Source organism: Chanos chanos, chromosome 2, assembly GCF_902362185.1.
Source record: "Chanos chanos chromosome 2, fChaCha1.1, whole genome shotgun sequence".
NCBI lineage: Eukaryota > Metazoa > Chordata > Actinopteri > Gonorynchiformes > Chanidae > Chanos > Chanos chanos.
This window is the reverse complement of record NC_044496.1, coordinates 23,137,188-23,161,271: the sequence shown is the minus strand read 5'-3', so window position 1 is coordinate 23,161,271 and position 24,084 is coordinate 23,137,188. Positions and strand designations below refer to the sequence as shown.

Here is a 24,084-nt window from a genome sequence, read left to right as displayed (position 1 = left end):
GTAACATATTGAGTCACTGAAATGTTGACGTAAGTATTGAGTTTCTAGCATATCTCGGAGGTCAAGTGTCTGTTTTTGTTTCTGCCCATTCATTTATTACACTGATATGTGGTTGTTGGATTCTGTGGGGTTGTCAGTGCTGCATGCAATCAGAAGAAGTAACGCAAGCACTGTTATTTCAGGAAACAACTGTTTGTCTTGCTGCAGTAGCTTAAATTCTAGCGCAGCCTCTGATGATGAAATGAACTTGCCTGAGAAAGCAGATGTTGTTGTTAGTCAGATACATGTAACAAATATTCTGTAACTATCTTTGGATATTCAAGTCAAATGTTTTGGTTAATTTTTTGTTAATACTGTTTCACTCAGCAAAGCCAAACCAGAGATTATTGCATCGCGTAGGAAACACATATCAGACATGATATTTTGAACATTGCCTCGGTTAGGCTGTGAGGAACTTCACTGGCTCTGCTTCCTCCTTCTCTCCTGCTGTGGTTGCACTCAGTTTTCTTGTTTATGTGGTAATGGCATCACACTCCACTGCCTGTCATCTCTGCCTCCGTTTCCCCTGCACCCCTCCTCCTCCCCCAGTCTGACTGATTGGAGTGGATGGCACAGACCTGATTCCTGTCACCTCGCTCCCTAAGATTCAGACAAAAAATAAAAACGACTCAACTTTTAATGGGGAAGTGCCTCTGTCTCTCTCAGCATGGGCCATTCTCCCTACTCTCAGTGTAGATTCTCTCTCTCTCTCTCTCTCTCTCTCTCTCTCTCTCTCTCTCTCTCTCTCTCTCTCTCTCTCTCTCATTGTAAGATACAAGTTTAATTGTACAAGCACACTGCATCTGCTACATTAGCTGTTGATTTAGAGACATTATACTGTGCGATGACAGACTCAAAGGTCAGTCAATTTACATTTAGAGAACTGTGATTTTTTTTTTGTTTGTTTGTTTTCCCCCCATTAACGAAAAGAGTGAGCATAATGGGTGATTACATCTTTCCCCTTATATTCCTAGATGTTATGGACTTCAGATCAGACCCAGATCTCAGTTTGCCACCGTCTAATATCAGAGTCATCAACTCTTGATTAGTACTTTAGGGTTCAAACTTGAGAAGATGACCACTAATGGCAGGCTTTGTGATATTACTTGACTTAATGAATAGATTGTTGTCTAGTTCCTTACAAGGAGAATATTTCACGTTTCTGGCTTCCGCTTGGATTCTTGCTAGTATCAACAGCGGTGCCTTAATCAGATTAAGGAACCCTCTGTGTTCTGCTCACTTCCTCTGGTGTCACTGTAATCCAAGGTGACAATCTCTTGGAAGAGTTTATTAATTTTCCGCTTAATGCCCCTCCCCATCACCTCTTTATCTTCAACTGTCCTGACTTTGTCTCTTTAAATTGACCTGAACTCTTCATAACAAACAATGCCCCAGAATGGATGGCCTTTCCATTTGTGTTGGCATAATGCACTGAAGAGAAATGAAGTGCCAGCCTCTGTCTGAACATGCGTAACACAGAGAGCACCACTAGAGGGTGGGAAGGAGGGGCAGGAATTGTCTAATGATGTATAAATGGCCATAAACTTTGTACAGAAATACAGTGAATTAACCCTTTTTCACTGAAATCCCCTTATAGCACGTGTCTGTCATTAAACTCAATGTTAATTTGTGTGTATTTGGAGATTTCTTGAAATGGATTGATTAACATTGGAACATATGTAGTCATACAGAAACCGGTTCTTATTTTCCTTGGTCACAGTTATCAGATAAAAATTGGTAGCAGCATGCCAGCTCTCAGTCACTGGTACGTAACCTCTCTGTGTGCCGATGCTATGTTAGTGAGTGAAGAGGAGGGATATGCCCTCCTGGAATCCCGTTGGATTTCATCTTTCTCTTCTCTCATACAGAACTTTTAAAAATGTAACACTGTTTTTTTTTTTTTGTTTGTTTTTTTTTGACACACCTTTTACATGATTTGTACTCCACTTTAAAAGTGACAAACTATATTTTAACTCTATTTTAGGTCATCTGTAGTTGTAAACATTATAAATACACTTCACAACTACAGCGCAGTCTGATAGTCAGAAAGACATTCAGGAAATCTGCTTTCTGCATAACTGAACAAAAGGGTTAATAATTGGCAATTCTTGAACAAAATGCCCACCGGTCTAAATCCATATTTTACTTTTAATCACTCAGTCTCTCTCTCTCTCTCTCTCTCTCTCTCTCTCTCTCTCTCGCTCTCTCTCCACAGTTAAAACCACCATCCTTAACTACCAGAGCCCTACCACAGGTCTGTTCCCAGTGAAGACCTGCTCTGACTGTAAGGAGGCCAAAGTGAGGGACTCTCTGTACTGTGCAGCCAGCGCCTGGGCTTTGGCTTTGGCCTACAGGTGAGACAGCCGTTTCCTATCCCTTTACAGCTCCTCAACAAAAGCTTTACGCTTAAAATAATTTCATGGTTCTAACACTGAGGGAGCTGATCACAGGGCCGTGGTATAACTCCAGTTATTTAAATTGAATTCTCTTCCCATTTGTGAGTCCTGAATGAAAAAAAAAAAAGGAAAAAAGGCAGGTATGTGAAAGAACTGGATCATAGCCAGTTAATTTTAGATCGATGTTCACAAAGGAAAGATGTGAATTTGTATTGAGACTGGGTCATTTCTATGCATAGCGCCTGTGTTAGAAACAGGTCACCTCTGGAACTCCTCATAAGAGCTGCCTCTCTTTCAAGGTTCAAGGTGATATCACCAGCGCTCAAAAATAGTCCAGACTTACGGGACAATAAATTCCTTCTTTCCTGAAATCTTAGGCCATTTTTTTCTCTCCTTTATTTTCCAACTGGTGTGGGGTATATACCCTAGAGAATGAGAGAGTAAAAATAGAATGGTAGTCTATAAGCAAGTCCCTGTCAGTATTCAGAGGGATTTCCTATTAACAGTGTCTGAGGAATGTAATTAAGCTGATCCAATATGACAGGCCAACCCAAAGCAGTTACCTACCTTCCATGTCGCATGTCATCGGCTGACTCTCAGAACGTGCGTGCGTGCGTGCGTGTGTGTGTGTGTGTCTGTGTGTCTGTGTGTCTGTGTGTGTGTGTGTGTGTGTGTGTTGTTGATGGGGGCAGTAGAAACATTTAGGTTTGAGGGTAAATAGGAAGATTGCTTGAGCATGCAGAATGGGATATATATTGAACATGCCAGGAACCGTCAAATAAACTATGCACATCAAATTTTGTAATAAATTGCAAATAACTTTGGATACATTGTTCCATTTGCCTACTGGATGGCGCTCGTATTTTCTTTACCATATTGTGATACCCTGACAAGCTATATTCAATTTGTTATGAACCAGTTGTTTAGCATATTATTTTTTTCTGATCCGTGGTGAATGGTTTTGGTTTGGCACAGACGCATTGACGATGACATGGGACGCACACACGAACTGGAACACTCAGCTATCAAGTGTATGAGGGGAATCCTCTATTGTTACATGCGCCAGGCCAAAAAGGTGAGTGAACATAGTCCAAGCCACATGTACACAGTCACACCACAACACCTGCTTATATATTTATTTACTACTGCCTAGTCTTACAGTTGCTTGGTCTGTAAGTTTGACTAAACATGACCTAAATACAATCCCTCAGGGTTTTTTGTTTTTCCTTTTTTTTCTTTTTGTTCCCCAAACTCCAAGTCACTACTGTGCTTCACAAACGATGTCCTAGCAATCACATTTCTCTCTTCCATTACAAAGCACAATTTTAGGTTGTTCTTTATGTTATTATTGTGGCGCAGTACAAATATAGCCCAATATTTACAATGACATCCGTTTGTTCTTAGAGTAAGCTTGATGTTATTGTGAAGTTTGAATTTATAATGCAAGTTCAATGGACCGTCACAGCACTTTAGTGACATTTAAATAAAGGAAAAAAAATAAAGCAGTTTTAATGCTATTATTAGAAGAAAGCATTCCAGTCACTTTGGGACAACTTGTATTAAAGCTTGATGATAGCTTTACAAAATAGACCAATGTACATAAGCTACAATGTCTGTGTCGTACTCTGTAATTAAGCGTCTCTTTTGGCTTTTGAAATTGTTCCGTTTCATTTACTCCTGACCCCCGTGACCTAATTTGGGAGAAAGCTTTTCTGTGTCTTAATTATAATGCAGCGTTTATACAGTTAATTACACCGTGCAGCACTCATTATCAGCTGTCTCATACATTCACAGAGAACATGGCGTTTTTCTAATGCACCCACAGTGTGCAGGGGGGATGGGTTGAGCCAAAGATCCCAATCACAGATCTGAAAAGCGCGGGTTTAAAGCATCAAAATGCAGAGGGGGAAAAAAAAGAGCAGCAGCAGTTTTGGTGGTAGCAAATTTTGCAGTAACACTACGCAAAAGCTTAGATCGTTGTTGAAAACCACTCCTTTTTGGTAACCTGTTTTTGTATTGTACAAAATCCTTTTTTTGGTTCAACTTTTAGTAATTACTGTTATTATTACTGCTCTGTTGATCTAAGTAGAAGGGAGGTTAGATGAACTCATGAATAAACCTGTGTTAGAAAATTTCATTAATAAATAAAAACTACCCAAACCAACCCACTGTAGTATGTCATCTCAGGGGATACATAGCTCACACACACACACACACACACACACACACACACACACACACACACACACACACACATATACATATATATATATATATATATATATATATATATATATATATATATATATATATATATATATATATATATATATATATATATATATATATGCGCGCTGTACAGCTGTATATGTAGATGTATGTATGTATGTATGTATCTATATAGATAGTTACATTAATAAACACCTATCTCTCGATCTCCCCCACCACTCTTTCTTACTCTGTCATTTTCTGTCTGGCATAACAGTTGCATCAGCTGACACACAGTCAGTCATGTCAGAGAACTATACAAGAGGCATTATTATAGTCTTGTCAAAGTCATCTGCACTTACATCTCTCAGACACTTCCCGCTTTCAGGCAGTCATGTGAGCTACCACATCAGGGCTCAAGAGCTCTCAGTTTTACCATGATAAGTCATATACACCAAAGTTTTAAGAGTTCTCAAGAGACTTTTGAACTTTTTTAGGAATGCTGGTAAATCTGAATGTCATAATAGCAACAGTATGTCGAACCTCATGGTTATTGTAATAGTAGTTGTTGTGTGTGACAATGAGTGGGTGGCAAATATGTGCAAATTGCACACTGAGATACCCACTGATAACACAGAAGATAACTGAACAGATAAAGTAGGGCGGGCCACACCTAATTCAATGACACAACGCAGATTCTACTGTCCCTAAAATATTGCGAAATCTAAAAGCAAACAAACAGCTGTTTGACCGGTGCGTTCTACCTGACTTACATTCATCATCCACCAGTCATAATATAAATCATAATATATTCACCTGTTGCTGTGAAAGTGGAGCATCGATCATCTCAAACTTTCAACTTTCTTTAAAAATGAGAGATTTTGATCTTTAAATTCTCCTCAAATTCTCCTTTAATTGCCTGAAAGCGTGAACCTCCTTTTGTGAGAGCGAGACACTGTTTTTGTTTATATAAGATTTTAATAAGCTGGTCACAATCCAAATATAACAGTAATAATAATAATAATAATAATAATAGTAAAAAAATTAAATCCTGCACTTTGGTATTACACATATAACTATTCACCGAACATATGATTTCATATGAAAAAATAACTTCAGTATATCTGGTGACTATGCATTTTTGTGTAGATGCAATTAAATGGATGTTTCGTATTTTGGAGTCATATAAAATTTCAACAGGAGACATATGTTGCTCAGATTCCTTATGTTCCTTGGCCGTGTGCCCTAAATACTTGCTCTGTTGAGACTCAGTGAAGCCTGCACTATGTACGGTTACGCTGATTAGTCTCACTGTAGAGTCAATGAAGACTAAATGGTGTTTAAAAAAACCATCTTTATTTCTCACAAACATCTTAATTCCCTTTCTTTCCCTTCCGCCTACTCTCTGCTGACAGAAAAATGGAAGTGAGTGACAGTGTGTTCGGTTGTAATGCAGCTCTGTTGTCTTTATACAGCTGTTTGACAGGCCGAAAAAGAGCAGTATGTATCTGGGACAGAGAAATGCCTTAAATGACCTCAGAGAGTGAGGTGGGGGCGGAGAGAGAGAACTAGAGAGTGAGTGTAAGAGAGAAAGGCAAAAATGGGCCACTTATTTTTAACACTTTAAAGATGCTGCAGGGGTTCTTGAATTTAGTCTGGTTGGTAGGGCAGCCCTGATAGGTGTACTGATGTGTTATGGTGTGTGGTGGTGTGTGTGTGTGTGTATGTGTGTGTGTGTACTCTCAGTCACAGAGTGAGTCATGTCCTGCATACTGTCAAATGGCTTTATGTTGCTGACCACAGAACACACTGTACCCATTTATCACGCTGGTTCATATCAATGTGTACGATTTTTATTTATTTATTTAAAAATTTTGCAGCTGTTGTTGTTTTTCGCTGTTCTCACTTAATTGTTTCATCTAGCACTCAATTTATCGAAAGTGGGTTCCAGCATTGAGGGCATATTTTTTAATTTCAAAACAACTTGGTATACAAAGCTCTACTAAAAACAGGAGATTTTATTTCACCTAATGTATTACACTCACAAGCTGTTTGGTTTTGTTGTTGTTTTCTGACATACCCTCGTCTTCCGTGATTTCAGGAATAGCTGTATGTGTGTTTATTAATATTCCTTTGCTCACAGAGCTGCATAAAGGTTTGTATAGTGCCACCTGTAGTTTGTGGTTGTCCTTGGGCAGCGTTGGCAGCTTTGGGCATCTCAGTTTTGTTGTCTGAATCTTCTGCCTGATGTCTGTTCCAGGGCATTGTAACCTGTTGGAAAATACTTGGTCATTCACATTATCATGTGCCTTTTTGACTTTTTTTTTTTACTTTTTTGTATAATTATTGCTATTATGTTCATTTTTGAAAGTTTAAAAAGAGGAGATTTCAGATCTGTCTACATGAGATAACCCAATGGAATATCAATGCACCATTCCAGTTTTCTCCTCACTTACCTGAGTAAGAATCAGATAAATAATGAAAACGATACCTTGGTGAGTTGGAACATGAGATACATCTTTAATGGACTCTCTCTCTCTCTCTCTCTCTCTCTCAGGTGGAGCAATTTAAGCAGGACCCAAACCCGTCCACGTGTTTGCACTCAGTCTTCAACGTGCACACAGGAGATGAGGTGTACTCTCATGAAGAGTACAGTCACCTGCAGGTACTGTTTGACTCCCAGACAACTGACAGTACGTTGAACAGTGCGGTCACCTGCTGTTTGACTCCCAGACAACTGACAGTACGTTGAACAGTGCGGTCACCTGCTGTTTGACTCCCAGACAACTGACAGTACGTTGAACAGTGCGGTCACCTGCTGTTTGACTCCCAGACAACTGACAGTACGTTGAACAGTGCGGTCACCTGCTGTTTGACTCCCAGACAACTGACAGTACACTGAGCAATTTAGTCACCTCCAGATACTGTTTGACTCCCAGACAACTGACAGTACATTGAAAAATACAGTCACCTGTTGTTTGACTCCCAGACGACTGACAGTACACTGAGCAATTTAGTCACCTGCTGTTTGACTCCCAGACAACTGACAGTACACTGAGTCGTTCTTCCTAAAGAGCATTTTTCACCCCATTCTGTTTACAACTGCAGTCACAAACTTTGATTTCCTATCCATTTGTTTCAGGTTTCCAGGTGCATTTTTGTATATTTTAAAACTCTAATGGAGTGTAGTTTTATTCCGCCCTCTTTTCCTCAGTCTGTGTTATTGGAAAGGTCACACTGCATGGTGCTGAGATAATTACCATTTCCCCACACAATTTTGGAGTCATTTTTAAAACTCTGGCTGTTCTCTGTAGTCTGTAGAAAATGACTTAGTGATTTGCTGTGGATTAGCTTTGAGAGAATCCATAACTTAATTGGAGTTATTGACAAACTTCTTGCTCATCGCATATATACCAGTGAATACCAGTAAGTAGGAATGATTCGCCCAGACCCATCTTCACTAGGGGCTGAGGGCTGTAACTGCTTGGGAAGTGATGCACAGCACTCAGGCATCTATAAATGCAGCGTGGTTTATTCATGTGAACTATTAACCATGGGAACCTACGTAGGCAAACTGAAATACCCCCCCCCCCCCCCCCCCCAAACACCTCTCTTGTGATCAACAGTTAAAATGTATGACATTTTGATCCTGAATGACCTTTGTGATCTTGTAAACATTCTCATATCTCTGTGTTCTCTCACAGTTCTCTTTCTCTCACTCTCTTTTTAGATTGATGCTGTCTCTCTCTTCCTACTCTACCTGGTGGAGATGATTTGCTCTGGCCTACAGATTATCTATAACACCGATGAGGTAAAGCCGGATCACATGTTAAACTGATCTTAATCTGATTCCTTTTAGAAAATATGTACAACAGGTGTTAGGGAATCAGTAGGGAAAACACAGGGACAGAAAAGGTACTTTATGATGTGAACGCATTGATGCAAAAATCTGTAAAGCATCAAAATAAATGTTTAGATGATTTTTAGAGCTCATGCCATATATTTAATACTAATAAGCAGAGTTCTATAATTAGAGCCAGACCACTGTGTATCTCTTTGCAAGGGGATTTTTGTTTGTGCTTCCTTTTTCCTAACACCAGGTAAGTTGTCTAACTCATTACCTCAAGCCTGCACAAGCCAGGGATTTCTGTTAAGCTGCCTCATGGGAATTCCTTTGAAAAATAGCCCTTCTCAATCACAGTTAAACTGAACTGAATCGGTTTCATCCAAAAGTAGCACTTTCACAGTTCTGCCGCAGACCCGATAACTGATGTCTGTAATTTTACTCGGTATTTTACAGATATTCATTTTCAATGTGAAACTCACAAAGCCGAATGTTCCACACACTCCCTCAGGCTCTCACGTGATGGTGTAGCTGAGAAGTGGTTATGGAGTTAATAGTTGCTTGGAGTCTCATGTTAGATTCAGTGAGTTTTACAGTAGTAGAGGCAGGGATTTGGTTACTGTTTGTTGTAATAGTTGTTTAATCTCTCTTGCTAGCTGTTCCTCCAGCCCTCTGGGAACTGTGGACTTCATTAATTCTATCTTTTATTCCTGCCGTGTGCTCGCAGGGAGATTTACTTAACACTCCGCTGTGAAATCATTGTCTTTAGAATAATTGCTACTTTTATTCATCCCAGCATGTTTGGCTTATCTTCAGAAAGGCCCTTTCCTCTTCAGCATTTTGTTGCAAGGCAATTACTGTTTACTTATACTCTGTTTACAGAGTAGGCAGCCCCACCTAACAAAATGTTTTTTTTCCCTACCAAAGGTTAACAAATTTTTAACACATCTTTTATGAGTCTTAGTGCTCTGCAAAACAGGCCTAATTGACAAGTTTAAACACTGCCTACTGGGCTGCATAATACAATTAAAAAAAAAAGCATGAGTGTGGATTGAATGAGCCGTTCCATTTATTTATTAATGCAAAACTGAATGAATAAGGAGATGAAGTTTAATTTATATTATTCTTGTCCATGGCTTTAGTGCATTATTTTGTAGTCCAATTACTGAAGCATTGGCTCTTAGTTGCGTTCTCTAACGTAACCCACTGGGATGCATACTTTTATCTAGATCATTCTCAACATATTTGTGGGAATGTGTGTCTGTGTTTGTGCGTGAGAGAGAGAGAGAGAGAGAGAGAGAGAGAGAGTTTGGAAATAGCAGGAGCATGTGTTTTGTTGTAAAATGGAAGCAGAGACGGGGGGTGTGTGGGGGGGGGGGGGGGGGGGGGGTGCTAGCAGCCGGGCCAGTGGTGCTCATTAAGATATCATAAATCTCTCTACATTAATCATATTCCTATAGCCTAAAATGAAAGAGCCCAAGCCATCTTTCTCTCTTTTTCCCCCCTCTCTCCTTCTCCACCTCCACTTGTCCTTCCTTCTTCCGTGCCCCATTTTAATGCGCTTTAGGGGCTCTCCGCTTTCTTCATGTTAAATTAAAACCATTGTCAGTCACGTCTCCCCCTGGTGTTTCCACGTTTTCTCATTTACGTGCCACAAAGTCATCATTCTTGTGCTGTGCTTTTCCTGTGGCCTGATTCCACACTTACAATAGGGAAATAGTCCCAACACAACACTGCTCTTGGTTTATGATGTTGACGGTACCACCCACGTTAACAATGGATCATTTCGCTTGTTCTAAGACGCGTTACGCTACTGATCATTATTCATGGCTGATTTTTTGGGGTCTAAACAGATGACTCTTAAATGTACAAACTAGAGTCATGTAAATATGCAGATATAAACAGAGATAGTAGAACCAAATAAAGAGATAAATAAAATAACTGACTGTAGAATGCCGTAATAGAGAGTAGTAATAGTTAATGCAGAGTTGAGACAGGTGGAGTGCTGACATGTCCTTGTCTTTATAGGTGTCATTCATTCAGAACCTGGTGTTCTGTGTGGAGAGAGCCTATCGTGTGCCTGACTTTGGCATGTGGGAGAGAGGCAGTAAATACAACAATGGCAGTACTGAGCTTCACTCCAGGTGAGTCTCAACACACCCTTGCTTCTAAAACATAAGGCTGCATTAAGGTATTGATCAACGCAAAATTCTGTATTTTCGTTTTATCGGCAAATCTATGTTAGGGAATGAAATGTATATTGTTCTACACAACATGTTTTATACCAAAGGGCTGCACCAACACTACTTGCTTTCACACTCGTTGTTGGTCCACTCAAGTGTCAGACACTACTGGGACCTGTGCTGAGAAAGTAATGCAGTTTGGTAGGTGAGGTGTGAATTTGCGGAGTCTATAAATAAGATTCATCTTAAAGAAGTGATGGAAGGTGCAGGAAACTCATATTCGCCCGGCTAGGAGTGCAAGCCCATTTCAGCACCATAGGGCCAGTCTAGCAGAGAGTGGACACTCACTGTGAAAGTTAACATTAGGAGGGTCATATCTGGCCTGGCCAGAAGTCATTCAGAGGGTGTAGGAGAAGAAAAAAAGATGGCCTGTGGAGGTTTTCATTCTAAGGAATGATATCTGTTTTTCTTTTTTTTTTCCCCACTTGAAGATAGACTCTGCCTCTCTTTTGCTGCAGAGCTTAATAACGACTCTCCGTAACCTTTTTCTTATCTCTCCGGAACATGGCATCTCCACAGAGAGACAATTAGAGTATTGACCACGTCATGAGATGCCTTTTACTGTGAGCAAAACATTTATATGGAAGATTCAGTCATTTAGAGATGACTAATGAGGAGAAGGTGTTCTGACATCTGCTTTTTTTTCTTCTATTTTTAAACATCTTTATTTATTTGCATTGTGTATGGCCACAGTTGATGGTTATCAGATCTACTCACTGCCTCTAGAAATTAAACACTTCATCCAAGAAATAAATGCAGATGTCTCGTGGTCCTAATATAAATGCAAATGTAAAGATATTTTAATGTGCTTAACACCATATCTAATTTGAATGAAACTATTTTTTGCAAATATGTAATGAGTCATGTATTATCAAACAGCAGTGTGCTTTAAGAGTCATATACAGGAGTAATAGGGAAGTAAATTTAGCATGAGTCCAGGCAGATACATTTGTCAGGCTGGCTGTAACTGAGGCTTTGTAGGCTGAGGGCCAGAATGAGATTAGTGATAAATGTATGGTCTATGACTCTTAAATCAGCATACTCTGCCGAAGTACAAAGAAAATGGAAGTCATTTTATACCAGTGTGAGAGTCATCACTTTTAGATGGGCTTGAACATTAGCCAAATGTTTCAGGCTTGAGTTCCGAAACTCCCAGAGGCCTTTGAGCCACTCTGGTCTCTCTGAGTTTAAAACCTCTTAACTAAATAAAACCAACAAATAAATAAATAAAACAATGTAACTGTAAAATAAAGTAAGTAAGCATTTATGTATAGAAAGAACAATCTTCTTTGTACTACTTCAAATTAAGTTGTATTGATTGCCACACTGACTTGAAATTCACGATCTAGTTAGTCATTATTACCTAGGAAATGTCCAGGAACAGCTCTTAAAAATGTGAGAGTGATTGTTGTCAATAATCAATCATTCATTAAAAAATTACTCTTAGGGCTGATACGAAGTGTAATTTTTTTTAATTAAAGGATGAGGCTCCAAGCACCCACAGTCCAGTTTTGGTTCTGATTTTCTCCAGAATTTCATCTTAATCCAGACTATTTTTTTCCTTCAGTTCCTGCAGAAGCAACATGTTCAGACAGAGGTGTTGACAGCTTTTACCTTTATGCCAGTGCAGGTTTGCTTTCTGTTGTGACATTAAATCAATAGTGCTTCAAAAAGCCTCATGTAGCTTGATTGGGATGATAGCTGATGGTTTTGTTGGAGCACAGGAAGAGGTAGGAGTTAGAAGAATCTTGGGTTTTGGCAGTGGTCATTTCTACACAGAATTGCCCTATTACTGTACCATTCCCTCATTTTTTTTGCAATTACCCCATTACTTTCCTCTACCTTAATTTTTGCTATTTTCACTATTGATTTTGCTTTGCTTAGTGCAGCTGAACATGTTTCTACTACGAGGTATATCAAATACTCATGAAGGAGGTTTTCGTTGTGCTTTGCTCTTGTGAATGGTGTAAGAACAACATGGCAGAGTTGCTTTCCTTTTTTGAAGTTCAGAAGAGTATGGCCATGGGTGAGAGCTTTTGTTGAAATGGAAGATGCATGTAAGACACCTTTATTATTTGTATTTTTTTAAGCTGTGCCTTGAAAAACAGTCTCTGAGTTCTCAAATCCTTTCCTTGCAGTTCTGTTGGGTTGGCTAAAGCAGCATTGGAGGCCATTAATGGATTCAACCTATTTGGAAATCAGGTACCTCTTATTTCCTGTTTGTGCTCATCTAAAACTAGATTTGTCAGTTCTGTTTTCATCCTCAACCATTACAACAACTGGGAATAGTCACCTTAATGTGGTTTTAAGAATCTCTCACAAACAAACAGATAGTTTTCTTGGGGCATTCAATCAATGTTGAAATGAACGTTTTCACCTCATCTTCAGAGTTGATTATTTCTGTGAGTGCGTTTGTCTGATTTAAGATGAATTTAGTGTTGTGTGGTAATCTAAAGCATCAAATTACTTTGTTCCGAGTTGCTGCGGCAAACTCTTTGATTGTGGTCCATAGACTCAGGCTATGCTCTGTTCACTCTAGCGGTCTTGATTGCAGTTTTTTTTTTTTTCTCTTGGTTTGATGGATGACCATTTTCTTCCCTGATTTCTTCATTCCTGTTTTGGAGCAGTCATTATCCGGATTAATTTGTTTTGGTGTTGAAGCGAAGGAAAGACAGCAATGGGCCACATCCATTATATGTGCTAATGGATTGGAACATTGAAAACATCCTTTTTAGTTTTTCCATTCTGAAAGACAGAGAAACTTTGAGCCATGATAACAGCAGTTAGGCCTCTCAAGAAACTGAAGAATATTAAACAAGCCAGTCGCCCTTACGCTGCATCCAAATGATCTGCCAGTTAGAGACCCCTTACTCATCTTGTATTGCCATAGTTAATATGGTTGGTATTGCGAATTACACTCTTTACTTTACTCTTTACGTTTGCCCTTTACTGTCCCTGGCTGTGCATTTGTTTGTCATGGATTAATAAACTCCTGTTTCTCTTACTATCCAAGACACCGAATACTGCGGCTTGGGTTCAGGGATATGCCACGACATGATCAATGTCTCTGTCGTTATGTTTGTGAACTTATTTTCATTGGCATCACTGCTTGCCTCCCCACCCCTCCACCCACCCAAGCTAATCTTCTTTGTCCACACCACTGTTTGTCCTACCGTGTGACAGTCCTGCCATTTTGCAGTGAATTTTGTTTTTATATGTGGAGCTAGTTCCAGTCAATCCACCTAACGGAGTACTGCAGTTAAACGTCTTTGACTAAACCCCAAAGATTAACACTGTTGTAGGAGTCACAGAGTGTAACAGTGTTTGACTGTAATTTGAGTCTTTTGTCGTGCCTCTCACACAGAGGTAGAACAGATGAAGAAGAGATCATAAACAAGCACTGTGACAGTTTTGATGGTGCTTTTCTACGACTGAAGCATACCTGTTGTATGCAAAACCACAGAGATGTTCCTCAACAAAACTCCGTCTTTGATTTGATGATCAGACAGAGGCCGGGGGTGTTTGTCAGACTCATCTGATAGGCCCAGACGTTAACTATGCTGAATCACTTGATGCGTTATTAATGATGCATCTCAGACTTCATTTCCACTCCAGACTTTTTCAGAGTGGACCAGACCTCAGTGACTCATCAGCTTTGGGCTGAGTCTCAGACAGTCAGACCTCTCCATCCCCAAACGATCACGTCTAACTGCGCAAAAGCAGCGTAGATTGTCTCATTTCAATAGATTACAACAGTCTCTTATTGATTTGATAACATTCAGTTCCCTCCCACAATCCACAACGACTTGCAAATTGAAGGCTGAAAAACTGTTAAGAATGATAGAAGGGCTTTAGTGCTACTTGTGTAGTGTTGCTGTTTGGTTAAACGTTTTGTGAAAATTGTGCCTGATGTGTGGGATTGCACAGCGTAAATGAGAAGAGATGAAGTGTACTCATCTGAAAATGTCAAATTGTCGGAGGGATTCTGACTGTGCCCCTGAAGATGAAGAGGTTACGGTCTAATAATGGGATATGTTGTTGAAATGATTGAATAGCTTTTGATGACTTAGGAGAGCCTACTCCATGTGCTTACTCAATAGGAAAACAAAAATGAACTCAAAGCTTTTTAAAGTTTGTACCATAATGTTTGAACTGTTGTGAAATGTCAGTGCTTGTTGCCACTATACTTCTGTATTCAAGCAGAGGCATTAAAAGTGCTGTCTTATTAGTATATCTATGATTTATTTATTTGTTCTTGTGTGTGTGTGTGTGTGTGTGTGTGTGTGTGTGTGTGTGTGTGTAATAGTATATGTTTTATCTGCTCAGGATTCTGTAGTGTATACCCTGGGGACTGAATATACAATTGCTTATACTTAAAAATAGACAGTTCCGCTGATGCACACGTGTGTGTGTGTGTGTGTGTGTGTGTGTGTGTGTGTGTGTGTGTGTTTGTGTGTGTAGGATTGTTGTTTGTGTTCCATTTAATCTGTAGAATACATAGACTTTTCAGGAAGTCTTGTAGAAGTCCTGGCAGTATCTGTTGTGTGATGTGAGTGCTTTGTGCTGTACTAGAGGCAAGCACACTAATTCAGTTCTATTCAAGGTGTCATGTATACTTGAGCACCACTGTAATAAAAGAAAATGTTTGTCTTACTGGCTCTCATAGGATCCTAACAGTTAGACATAAAGTGTGTAGACACATTTAACATATATATTATACAGACAGTACAAAATTAATTTAAAAGCTCTACAACCTGTATTGTAAATACTATACAGTAGAATACAGCATACACAGCTCATTATAACAGTGCAGTATAATGTGTTGCACAGGGGAGTGTAATGAGGACAAGAGGCAGTACGCTTCACCAACAGGAATAGTATGTTGTACAAATAGTATAGTGTAAGTGGTCCTAGGTTGTGCAAATAGCAGTTAAGCACAGAGTTAATTGGTGTTGTGTAAACAGGTTCCTAGTACAAGTCTTAGACCAGGACATAACAGGGACAGACAGTAACAGCCTGGTTCAGCTCAGTCCAATTTAGTTCAGTTCAGCTAAGTAGTTTGACAGTTCAGTTATCTGACAGCCCAGAAGTTGACAACGTTTGCAAGTTTCATGATCCTGTCCTGGATGCTGTAGTGCCATTTACCAGACAACAAAGGACACACACTCACAACAATGAATGCTTCTTCAGGACACACAGAGTCTTGTGTGCTACTGGTTTCATCAAGTACTTTGTCTCTCTGAAAATAGCACAAGGAAGAGTGAACAGTACAGAAATGATACTGATAATTATCATTACGGAAAGGCAGACACACATACACATGTGATACCACTCCAAATGTAACTGGCACATTGGAGCTTTTCGATACAGTTCCCAGCAGAATTTATGTGAGAACAGAATAATGTAGGGCTTTTCTCTGGAGCTCCTGCAGAAGCCGTCATGACATTTAAACCTATTCAGACAGCACTGTCTTGGATCACGTACTGAAACACTGGGACAATACTTCATTGCAGCTCGCAGTTTATCGTGCCTTTACACAATAGCTTGTACACATGCCCTTTTAACTATTTTGTGATAATCCCAGTAAACCCACAATCAAATCAATAGAAACAGCCATCAAATCAGACCAAAAAGTCAGCACTGGCCCACAAAAAATAAGAATTACTGCTGTGTTTGTGTCTGTGTCTGTGTCTGTGTCTGTGGTGCAGGGCTGTTCCTGGTCGGTGATCTTTGTGGACCTGGATGCTCACAACCGAAACAGACAGACCCTCTGTTCCCTTCTGCCCAGAGAGTCCAGATCTCATGTAAGTCCACGTGGTCCTCCTACAGTCTACTTCGAGACACATAAGTTTAAACATACCTCAGAACTCAAACCACTGAGCCACCCATCAATACTGTACAGTTATCATGGAGAGACGTCATTTTCCTCTGTAATGCATGCAGGTGGGAAGCAAAGTGCTCCCTGACAGAGAAGAGGTGAATCAGCTTAATTAGGGAAGACTAAATGAATGTATTATGCAGAAATGTTGGTCCTTTATAACTGGAGAGAGTGGTGAGGTTTGCTGGGTCAGGGGCAGTGGGAACTGGAGACTTATATGTGTCATGCAGATGTACCTGTTAATTATGTATGAACGTTTGACTAATATGATATTAAAGTGTCAGGGGCTAATTTAGAGAAAGTGTCATTTAGATGAGGGGAGAGTTTCCTTGGGACAGGTAACCTTTTGTGAAAGAGTGTATTAGCAGGAAAGGTTGGAACTAGTTGGGGAAAAAAGTAATCATATTATGTGAGGAAGCATTCAGATTCTTTGCTGTTTGAATCGTAACTTAAGGATATGTAAGCAAAAAGCAAAGTTGGCTTTTGAAAGTCAATAAAACAAACTGAATTTCATCAAATTCAAGGTTTTTTTCCCCTGTCTGTAGATTAGGGCTAAGTTATAAGCTCAGTCTTAATCAGTGAGAACCTCACAGAAGTCATTTGGTGTAATTGCTAGTGTCGGTTTTTGCCTCTGTGTTTGTGCACAATATGACAAATAGAATACGGACGCTGCCCTCCTGCCCTGTATCAGCTACCCAGCCTTCGCCGTGGATGATGATGCTCTTTACAGCCAGACTCTGGACAAGATAGTTCGCAAGCTGAAGGGCAAGTATGGTTTTAAGCGCTTCCTGCGAGATGGCTACAGAACCGCTAATGAGGACAAGAACAGAAGATACTACAAACCTGCTGAGATGAAGGTGAGTGTCATTAGCGCAAGGCTAAGAGCAATACAGCCACTTTCTTCTTCTGTGTGTTTATAACAACATGGCAAGAGTTCAGTTGAACCTCAGGTTTATCACTGTCACATAAAACCAAGAGAGTACAAAAGGTTATCAGTGTCACTACCAAACATTGTCATCTCAATATTCAGCTGTTAATTTTGCTGGGTTTTTTTTTTTTTTTTTGTATGGTTTCGTGGATGTAAGTCACACGAATGCTACTGCAGTCAGTAAATCCCATTTGATGTTGTACTCTTTTGCTTGCAGAGTTAGAATCTAAAATAGTGTATCTATTTAACGCAGAGCAGGTGATCACATTAACTACTGTGACGATCTTCGAGAATTAATAAGCCAGCGTTTGACAGGAGAGAGAGAGAGATGAAGAAATGGAAAAATCCTTTTAACAGGGATGTGCTAAAGTCTCACAACTTTTTGGATTTAAAAGAGTCTTTTTTTTTATGAAATATTACTGCAAATCAACAGGTGCCTCACAACTCTACGTTCATGGATGATGTGTCACATTAAAATATTCCCCACATGAATGAAGGGAGTAAATATTATAGTGGTGACTGAAATTATACCTTGGAGCAGTTGTTTTCTGACATGCTCACACATTTAAATGCGCATTAATTAATTACTGATATGAATTTTCAAGTCACTGCTCAACACAAATACAAATATTATATATGGCAGTGCTATGTCTGGCATTATAAATGTAGGGCTTTATATTTTTAGTACTGACAGACTTGTCACTTATTTTTATTTAAAGTTTGTGCTCCAATACATAGTCAGGATAGACACAGCATCTCTACCTACATGTGAACATATTTATGGATGACCTCACCGACAGCGTTTGGAAGAAAGACAATCTGATGTATTCTCGACGGTTTTCTCACAGCCTGGATAATGGTAATAACAGTTTTATCAGCTCGAAGAGAAAGTGTTTTGATACGGGCCTTGTACCTGTTAGGGAGGTAAAACTGCACTCTGCCAGATGATACACTCATACCTCCTACGTGACTGCAGTAAGTGTAAGCATAGACCTGTGGGTTTGCTCCTGTTTCCAGCAGAAGCAAGCTTCATTGGCGAACCTTTCCACCTGAACAACATTTAACGTGTCCCATTTTAGTGTCCTTATCTCTACCACACTCAAACACACCAACGCTCAGAAAACACAGTGAGGACATTGTGATGGAGAGTGGGAGAGACAGACACAGAGAAAGTATTGCTAACAGAATAAAAGGATTTCTGATGCCTGTCTTACCTGTGGAGCGTATCATTCTTGGTATCCAACACACTGTGACTGGAAATATTTCTCTGTAGTTTTGCACCAACGCTTGCAGAATAGCACAGTAGGATACTGGAGGATATGTAGCTTGAAGTACTTGAGCTATTCCCTTTGAAACATTAATAACTCAACAATAGCCTAAAGAAGATCTAAGGGTTCTTTACAGTTACCACAGTTACCACTGAGGTTTATTAGAAATATTGAGTTTTATTTAATGAAGTATTTTCATAAAATTGTTGCTTTGAATACAGTGCCCACTGAGAGAATTTCACTGACTCATAATGTCCCTAATTGAGCGATAAGGATATTAGTCATCAGAGACATTTCAACCAAACTAACTGAAAAACATGCTGCTAACAGCGTGTACAGCTCAATGACTTTGTACAATTTACATTGTTTACTGTGACCAAAGCTAACACTCAGAAGAATTAGCATAAAGAATTTTTAATTGATTACACACTGAAGATCCTTTCCACAGTAACCATATGGGTTGCTGTTTTGTGCAGTGATGCATATATTTAATGTTGTAAAAGCTTCTAAAATTATAGTTTGACAAGAATTATACCTGTCATATATAGCCTCTGCTTCTATATTTGCTATTTTGCGTTTGGATAAGTGATACCATGATGAGGTCTGTAAAGCATGCATGAGATGTCCGTGTGATATTCCTTAAGTCAATTGTGTCCTATCAGTTCAACAGAAAAACAGAAATATTGGGATATAGCCCATCAAACGGGCAGGATGGCTGCTAGATCCTGTTTTCTTTAGGTTTTGAAACAGCTCAGCTACAGTGTAGGCTTGCTATGCCAATGATGTGAGACCAGTCCAATTAACATCCTTTATTTCATTACAGTCTAATCTCCCTCTCTTATCTTTTATTGCCATGGAGATTGAGCTGTGAGATTGCCAGAGGATATATAGAAGTCTTAATTACATTTTGAGAAGCTTTAGAGATATTATGTTCCCCATCGGTCATCAAAAGACAGACAGCACACTGCTGTGTTTTGTATACCTCCAAATCGGCCAGTCTCTCTCTGTCATTGTTGAAGAGGACTCTTTTATCATACGTTGAACCATGACGTAGTTGGAGAAGCAGACGAAATGTGAATTAATCAGTTGTTTTACAAATAGAAAATAAGAAATACCATAATGTCTGCAGCCTGCAGAATCTAGCTACTTTCTCCACAGATCATTTGTTTGTTTCATTTTGGTAACTCTGTTATTATTTTCAGTTCAAATAATTATACTGACATTTAAAAAAAAAATTGAAATCTTGAATGCACGTTTATGATTTGTGTTTCTGTAATGTGTTTGGGTTAAGTGGAATTAACTTTACTCTTTGTTTTAAACATACAAATCCTGCTGATGGTTTACACACGCCTGATCACGTAACCCATCCACATGCACCACTGGTTGGCTAACATTTCTTTTTTTCATCATCTCGGTCAGAAATGATGAGACAGTCTGTACATCGTTACAGCCGTTGGTTAACTGTTAGTCATTTTTATCCAAAGCCCAAGCTGCAAGACAAAGCTGAACTGCATTATTTAAATGAACACATCGTTGTTTCAAATTCACAAACATCTCTACATCTGAGTTGATTTTAATTTCAAACCCAAGTGATTCATCAGCTTGCTGAAGAAAGGGAGAAGGGGGTTGTGTGTGACTCTATGGCTTTTTAATGGAGTTTCTGCTTGACTGCTACACTGATACCTTCTCAGATGTAATTGTTTTCTGTGTCAGTTGAACTGTTGCTGTTGGAAAACAGTGATTGTCTAAAGCTGGATGTCAGTGGTTCAGAGTATTTCCATCTTTTGGTCTTGTGGTTTTCCACCATTGATTGCCTGGAGGTAATGCAAGACTGAAAAGAAGAGAGAGAAATAGAGAAGAGTAATTACTCCAAACTCTACCTGAATGGGACATAATCATGATATATTTCAGTACTGTTTGACGGGAACATATCCATAGTCTTTGTTCTTTGATGTGCGCCCTCTTCACTCATTATTGTCTCTTTGAGAGGGAAAATAAAGACATTTTGAAAACAAGAATGAACTACAAGATGGTAATAAGATTTTCGGTGTTAGATTTCGAGGTCAGAGTACTCAAAGAGAAGAGAAATGAATTCTCAGGACCTCTGAAATGAGTCTGCCTGTCTATCTATCCATCTGTCTATCTAGCTACATGTCTGTGTGTCTGTCTGTCCACCTGTCTGTCCACCTGTTTGTCCATCTGTCTCTCTGTCTGTCCATCTGTCTATCAGTCTTTCTATCAGCCTGACTATCTGTCTGCTCATGTGCCCGATTGATATTTTTTAAATTAAAGGACTTGAAACAGATTGATTGTGTCTGATCCTGCTGATTTTCTCACTTTCTTTTTTTTCTTGTCAGCTCTTTGATGGGATTGAATGTGAATTTCCCATATTTTTCATCTACATGATGATTGATGGTAAGTTTCGAAGGTGTTTAATTTTAATTTTAATTATGGGTGAAGAGATTAATTTGGTCAGTCCTATTATAACACTGCGCTGGCAGAGTGCGAATGTTGCACTCTCTTTCACTTCATTCCAAAAACTGACATTGCCCTGTGCACTGAAAATGATGAACACAGACGCCCTGGAGGACTTATGGAATTAAACTGTTCTCTCTGCAGGGGTCTTTAGGGGAAACCCTGCCCAAGTCAAAGAGTACCAGAACCTGCTGGAGGCTGTCATTTTCCAGTCCTTCGATGGTAAGTCAGACACACACACACACACAAACATACACACACTTTTTCGCCAGTTTGAAAGAACCACTAAGCACTGTCTATCAGCGGTCATGAATGTTGTTTTCTCCTTAAGCTTATTAGAATGGCCCATCCATATTCATCTACCGCATGCTGAGTATGATTTCCTCAGACGTGTCTCACTCAAGTGCACAACAGCAGTGTTGCTCATTATTCACAAGGCTGGAGCAGATTTCACTCACCCTCCCTCTGCAGTAAGGCATAGGCAGCTCTGACTGTGGAGCAGGGCAGACCTGCAGAGAATCAGACCTGAGTGGCATATCATTCTGCCACTGTAGTCACTGCTTCACCTGCTTTTACTCCACCCTGTTTGCTATAAGCTCACGTCAGCTCACTTCATTATGACTGAATGAGAAGAAAGGAGAGTTATCTTCCCGTTTTCCTGCTTTGACAGAGACTCTTAGCAGATGGTTTCCTCTAAATCAACTGCTGTTGTCTTAGATGGAGTCTAATCACACTAAGACACCCGCGTTTTCATATTCATATTTCCACATTTCGGGCAGGTTTAATTTATCAGTGCATGAAGTGCATGGACATACTGCTATTTTTTACTGGAAAGACGAAGAGGACTGGAGATGCACACGTGCAGTGTTTCAGCTGAGGACAGATATGCATGTGTAGACAGTATTCTCACAGATCTTTATGATTGTTTTAGTTTTATTTATTTATTCATTTTTATGTCATGAGCAAACATTAGATCTCTTTTGTTTTTGTTTGTTTGTTCGTTTACGTCACTGTAAAGGCCTCGTCAGTAATGACAGCATATGTTTATAGTTATATTGATGTAAATAGTATTAATTGTTGCTCATTGTTGAAGAGGGCTTAGTTCAAGCATGTGATCATCCCTGAATAGAAAACTGACATTGTTTTCCTCACTTTTCTCAGTGTGAAAGTGTAAACAGTGTGTTTATTTTTGTTTCTTTTTTTTCTATCTGTAGGGCATGCTGTTATCCCTAAGTACTACTATGTTCCAGCGGACTTTGTGGAGGCTGAGCAGAAAAAGCAAGGCAGCCAGAAGCGATACCCTAGCAACTCGGGGCGTGATGGCATGTTTTTTCTCTGGGGCCAGGCTCTGTTTAACATCGCCAAACTGCTGGGTCAGTTTCAGCTCTGTCCTCACAGACCCTACCCAGCACAGGGGTCACACTGAGTTCACACATGCGCACACACACACATGCGCACACACACACATGTGTACACACACACACACGTGCACACACACACACACACACACACACAAGAATTATTTTACAGCCCTTGCTTAATGCATTTATTCATACAGTCAGATTTGGTCTTTTTTTCATTTCCCCAGCAGCCTGCACAAAGGGACTTTCAAAGCACGGATTTAAACTGATTCTTTGTAATTTTTTGAGCAAAACTGCGGAGGTGGCTTCTATAGCTGTTTGATATGGGAACGTGGGTTTCTTTTAAGAGATCAAACAAGTCGCATTAAGCTGTAACACAGTGATTCTGGATATTGTGTAAACATTATGCAAAGTACTCATATATTACTATAAACTGTAAGGAATCTGAATTGCTCTAACGTTCCCATTATATTTACTGCTACTTTTGCAAATGTGAAAGACTGTAGTACATACAGTCAATAGATAGTCCGAGGAAAGGCATAGGTTTTACATTTCTCCAAAGCGCTAGCTGAGCCTGATCCATAATCTCACTGTGACCTCACATTCCTAAACGAATCAGAGCTTTAGGTGAGAGAGAGGAGAATAGAGAGATGAGCTCACTTTCATCTCTTTGGTTGTTCTTCAGTGGATGGACTGATAAGCCCGAAAGACATCGACCCCATCCGCCGCTACGTACCACGTGAGGACCAGAGGAATGTCAGTATGAGATACTCCAACCAGGTGCGTTGCTAAGATACCTACCTCCCCGTTTCCCATGTGTTTCATTCATGGCATGTATTGACATCCCAGATCTTCACTTATATATAAAACACTGATCTCATGGCTATCTCGCTCAGGCTCAGAACATATAACTTACTGGATATGAGCGTTCAACTCAACAAACGCTTCGCCCGTCCACGCAGACATCACTCTTGCTCTACCACATATTGGTACATATTGACTTCCATAGTGGAGCTGTTTGCAAAGACTGAGTTGATCCACTTAAAACCAAGGCTGTTCCATAATGACAACCATAGCCTAGTAGCTCATCTGCACTCAAACGCTAGTCTTTACTTGTAAGGTGCTGAATGCAATGTCTGTCAGTTTTTTGTTTTTTTTCCAGATCCAGTCAATTTAAGCTGTCTTGCAGTGCCTTAAAGCTGTCAGAACACAGCTCATCAGTAGCCTTGTTATAGTGCATCTGCTCTAAGCTAAGCTCTTTTATATGCACACTTTAGCAAGATTTTTTTTTTTTTTTAAATTTATTCTATCTTAAAATATGTAAAGCCTGTCTCTACCTGTCAGGAACGTGTTTGCGGTGTGTTCAGGAGCCGAGTTAATGTGAGGGGTGCTTTAGGCTTGATGCAGGAGGCAAACAGGTGAGGTGAGGAGAAGTGACGTCCTC

General features: G+C 39.7%; 1 protein-coding gene across 3 annotated transcripts in view; it reads left to right on the top strand.

Moving 5' to 3' along the window:
* The window catches only part of phkb (phosphorylase kinase, beta), a 54,134-nt gene that overhangs the window by 4,532 nt on the left and 25,518 nt on the right, over positions 1-24,084 (top strand). For all 3 annotated transcript variants that reach the window (XM_030764628.1, XM_030764630.1, XM_030764629.1), the window contains exons 3-14: positions 2,255-2,393; positions 3,411-3,510; positions 7,201-7,308; positions 8,374-8,454; positions 10,516-10,631; positions 12,869-12,932; positions 16,439-16,534; positions 17,268-17,465; positions 21,162-21,219; positions 21,424-21,501; positions 22,494-22,652; positions 23,326-23,420. In XM_030764628.1, coding sequence (XP_030620488.1) covers positions 2,255-2,393; positions 3,411-3,510; positions 7,201-7,308; positions 8,374-8,454; positions 10,516-10,631; positions 12,869-12,932; positions 16,439-16,534; positions 17,268-17,465; positions 21,162-21,219; positions 21,424-21,501; positions 22,494-22,652; positions 23,326-23,420 — 1,292 coding nt within the window. The remainder of the gene's footprint in view (positions 1-2,254; positions 2,394-3,410; positions 3,511-7,200; positions 7,309-8,373; positions 8,455-10,515; positions 10,632-12,868; positions 12,933-16,438; positions 16,535-17,267; positions 17,466-21,161; positions 21,220-21,423; positions 21,502-22,493; positions 22,653-23,325; positions 23,421-24,084) is intronic.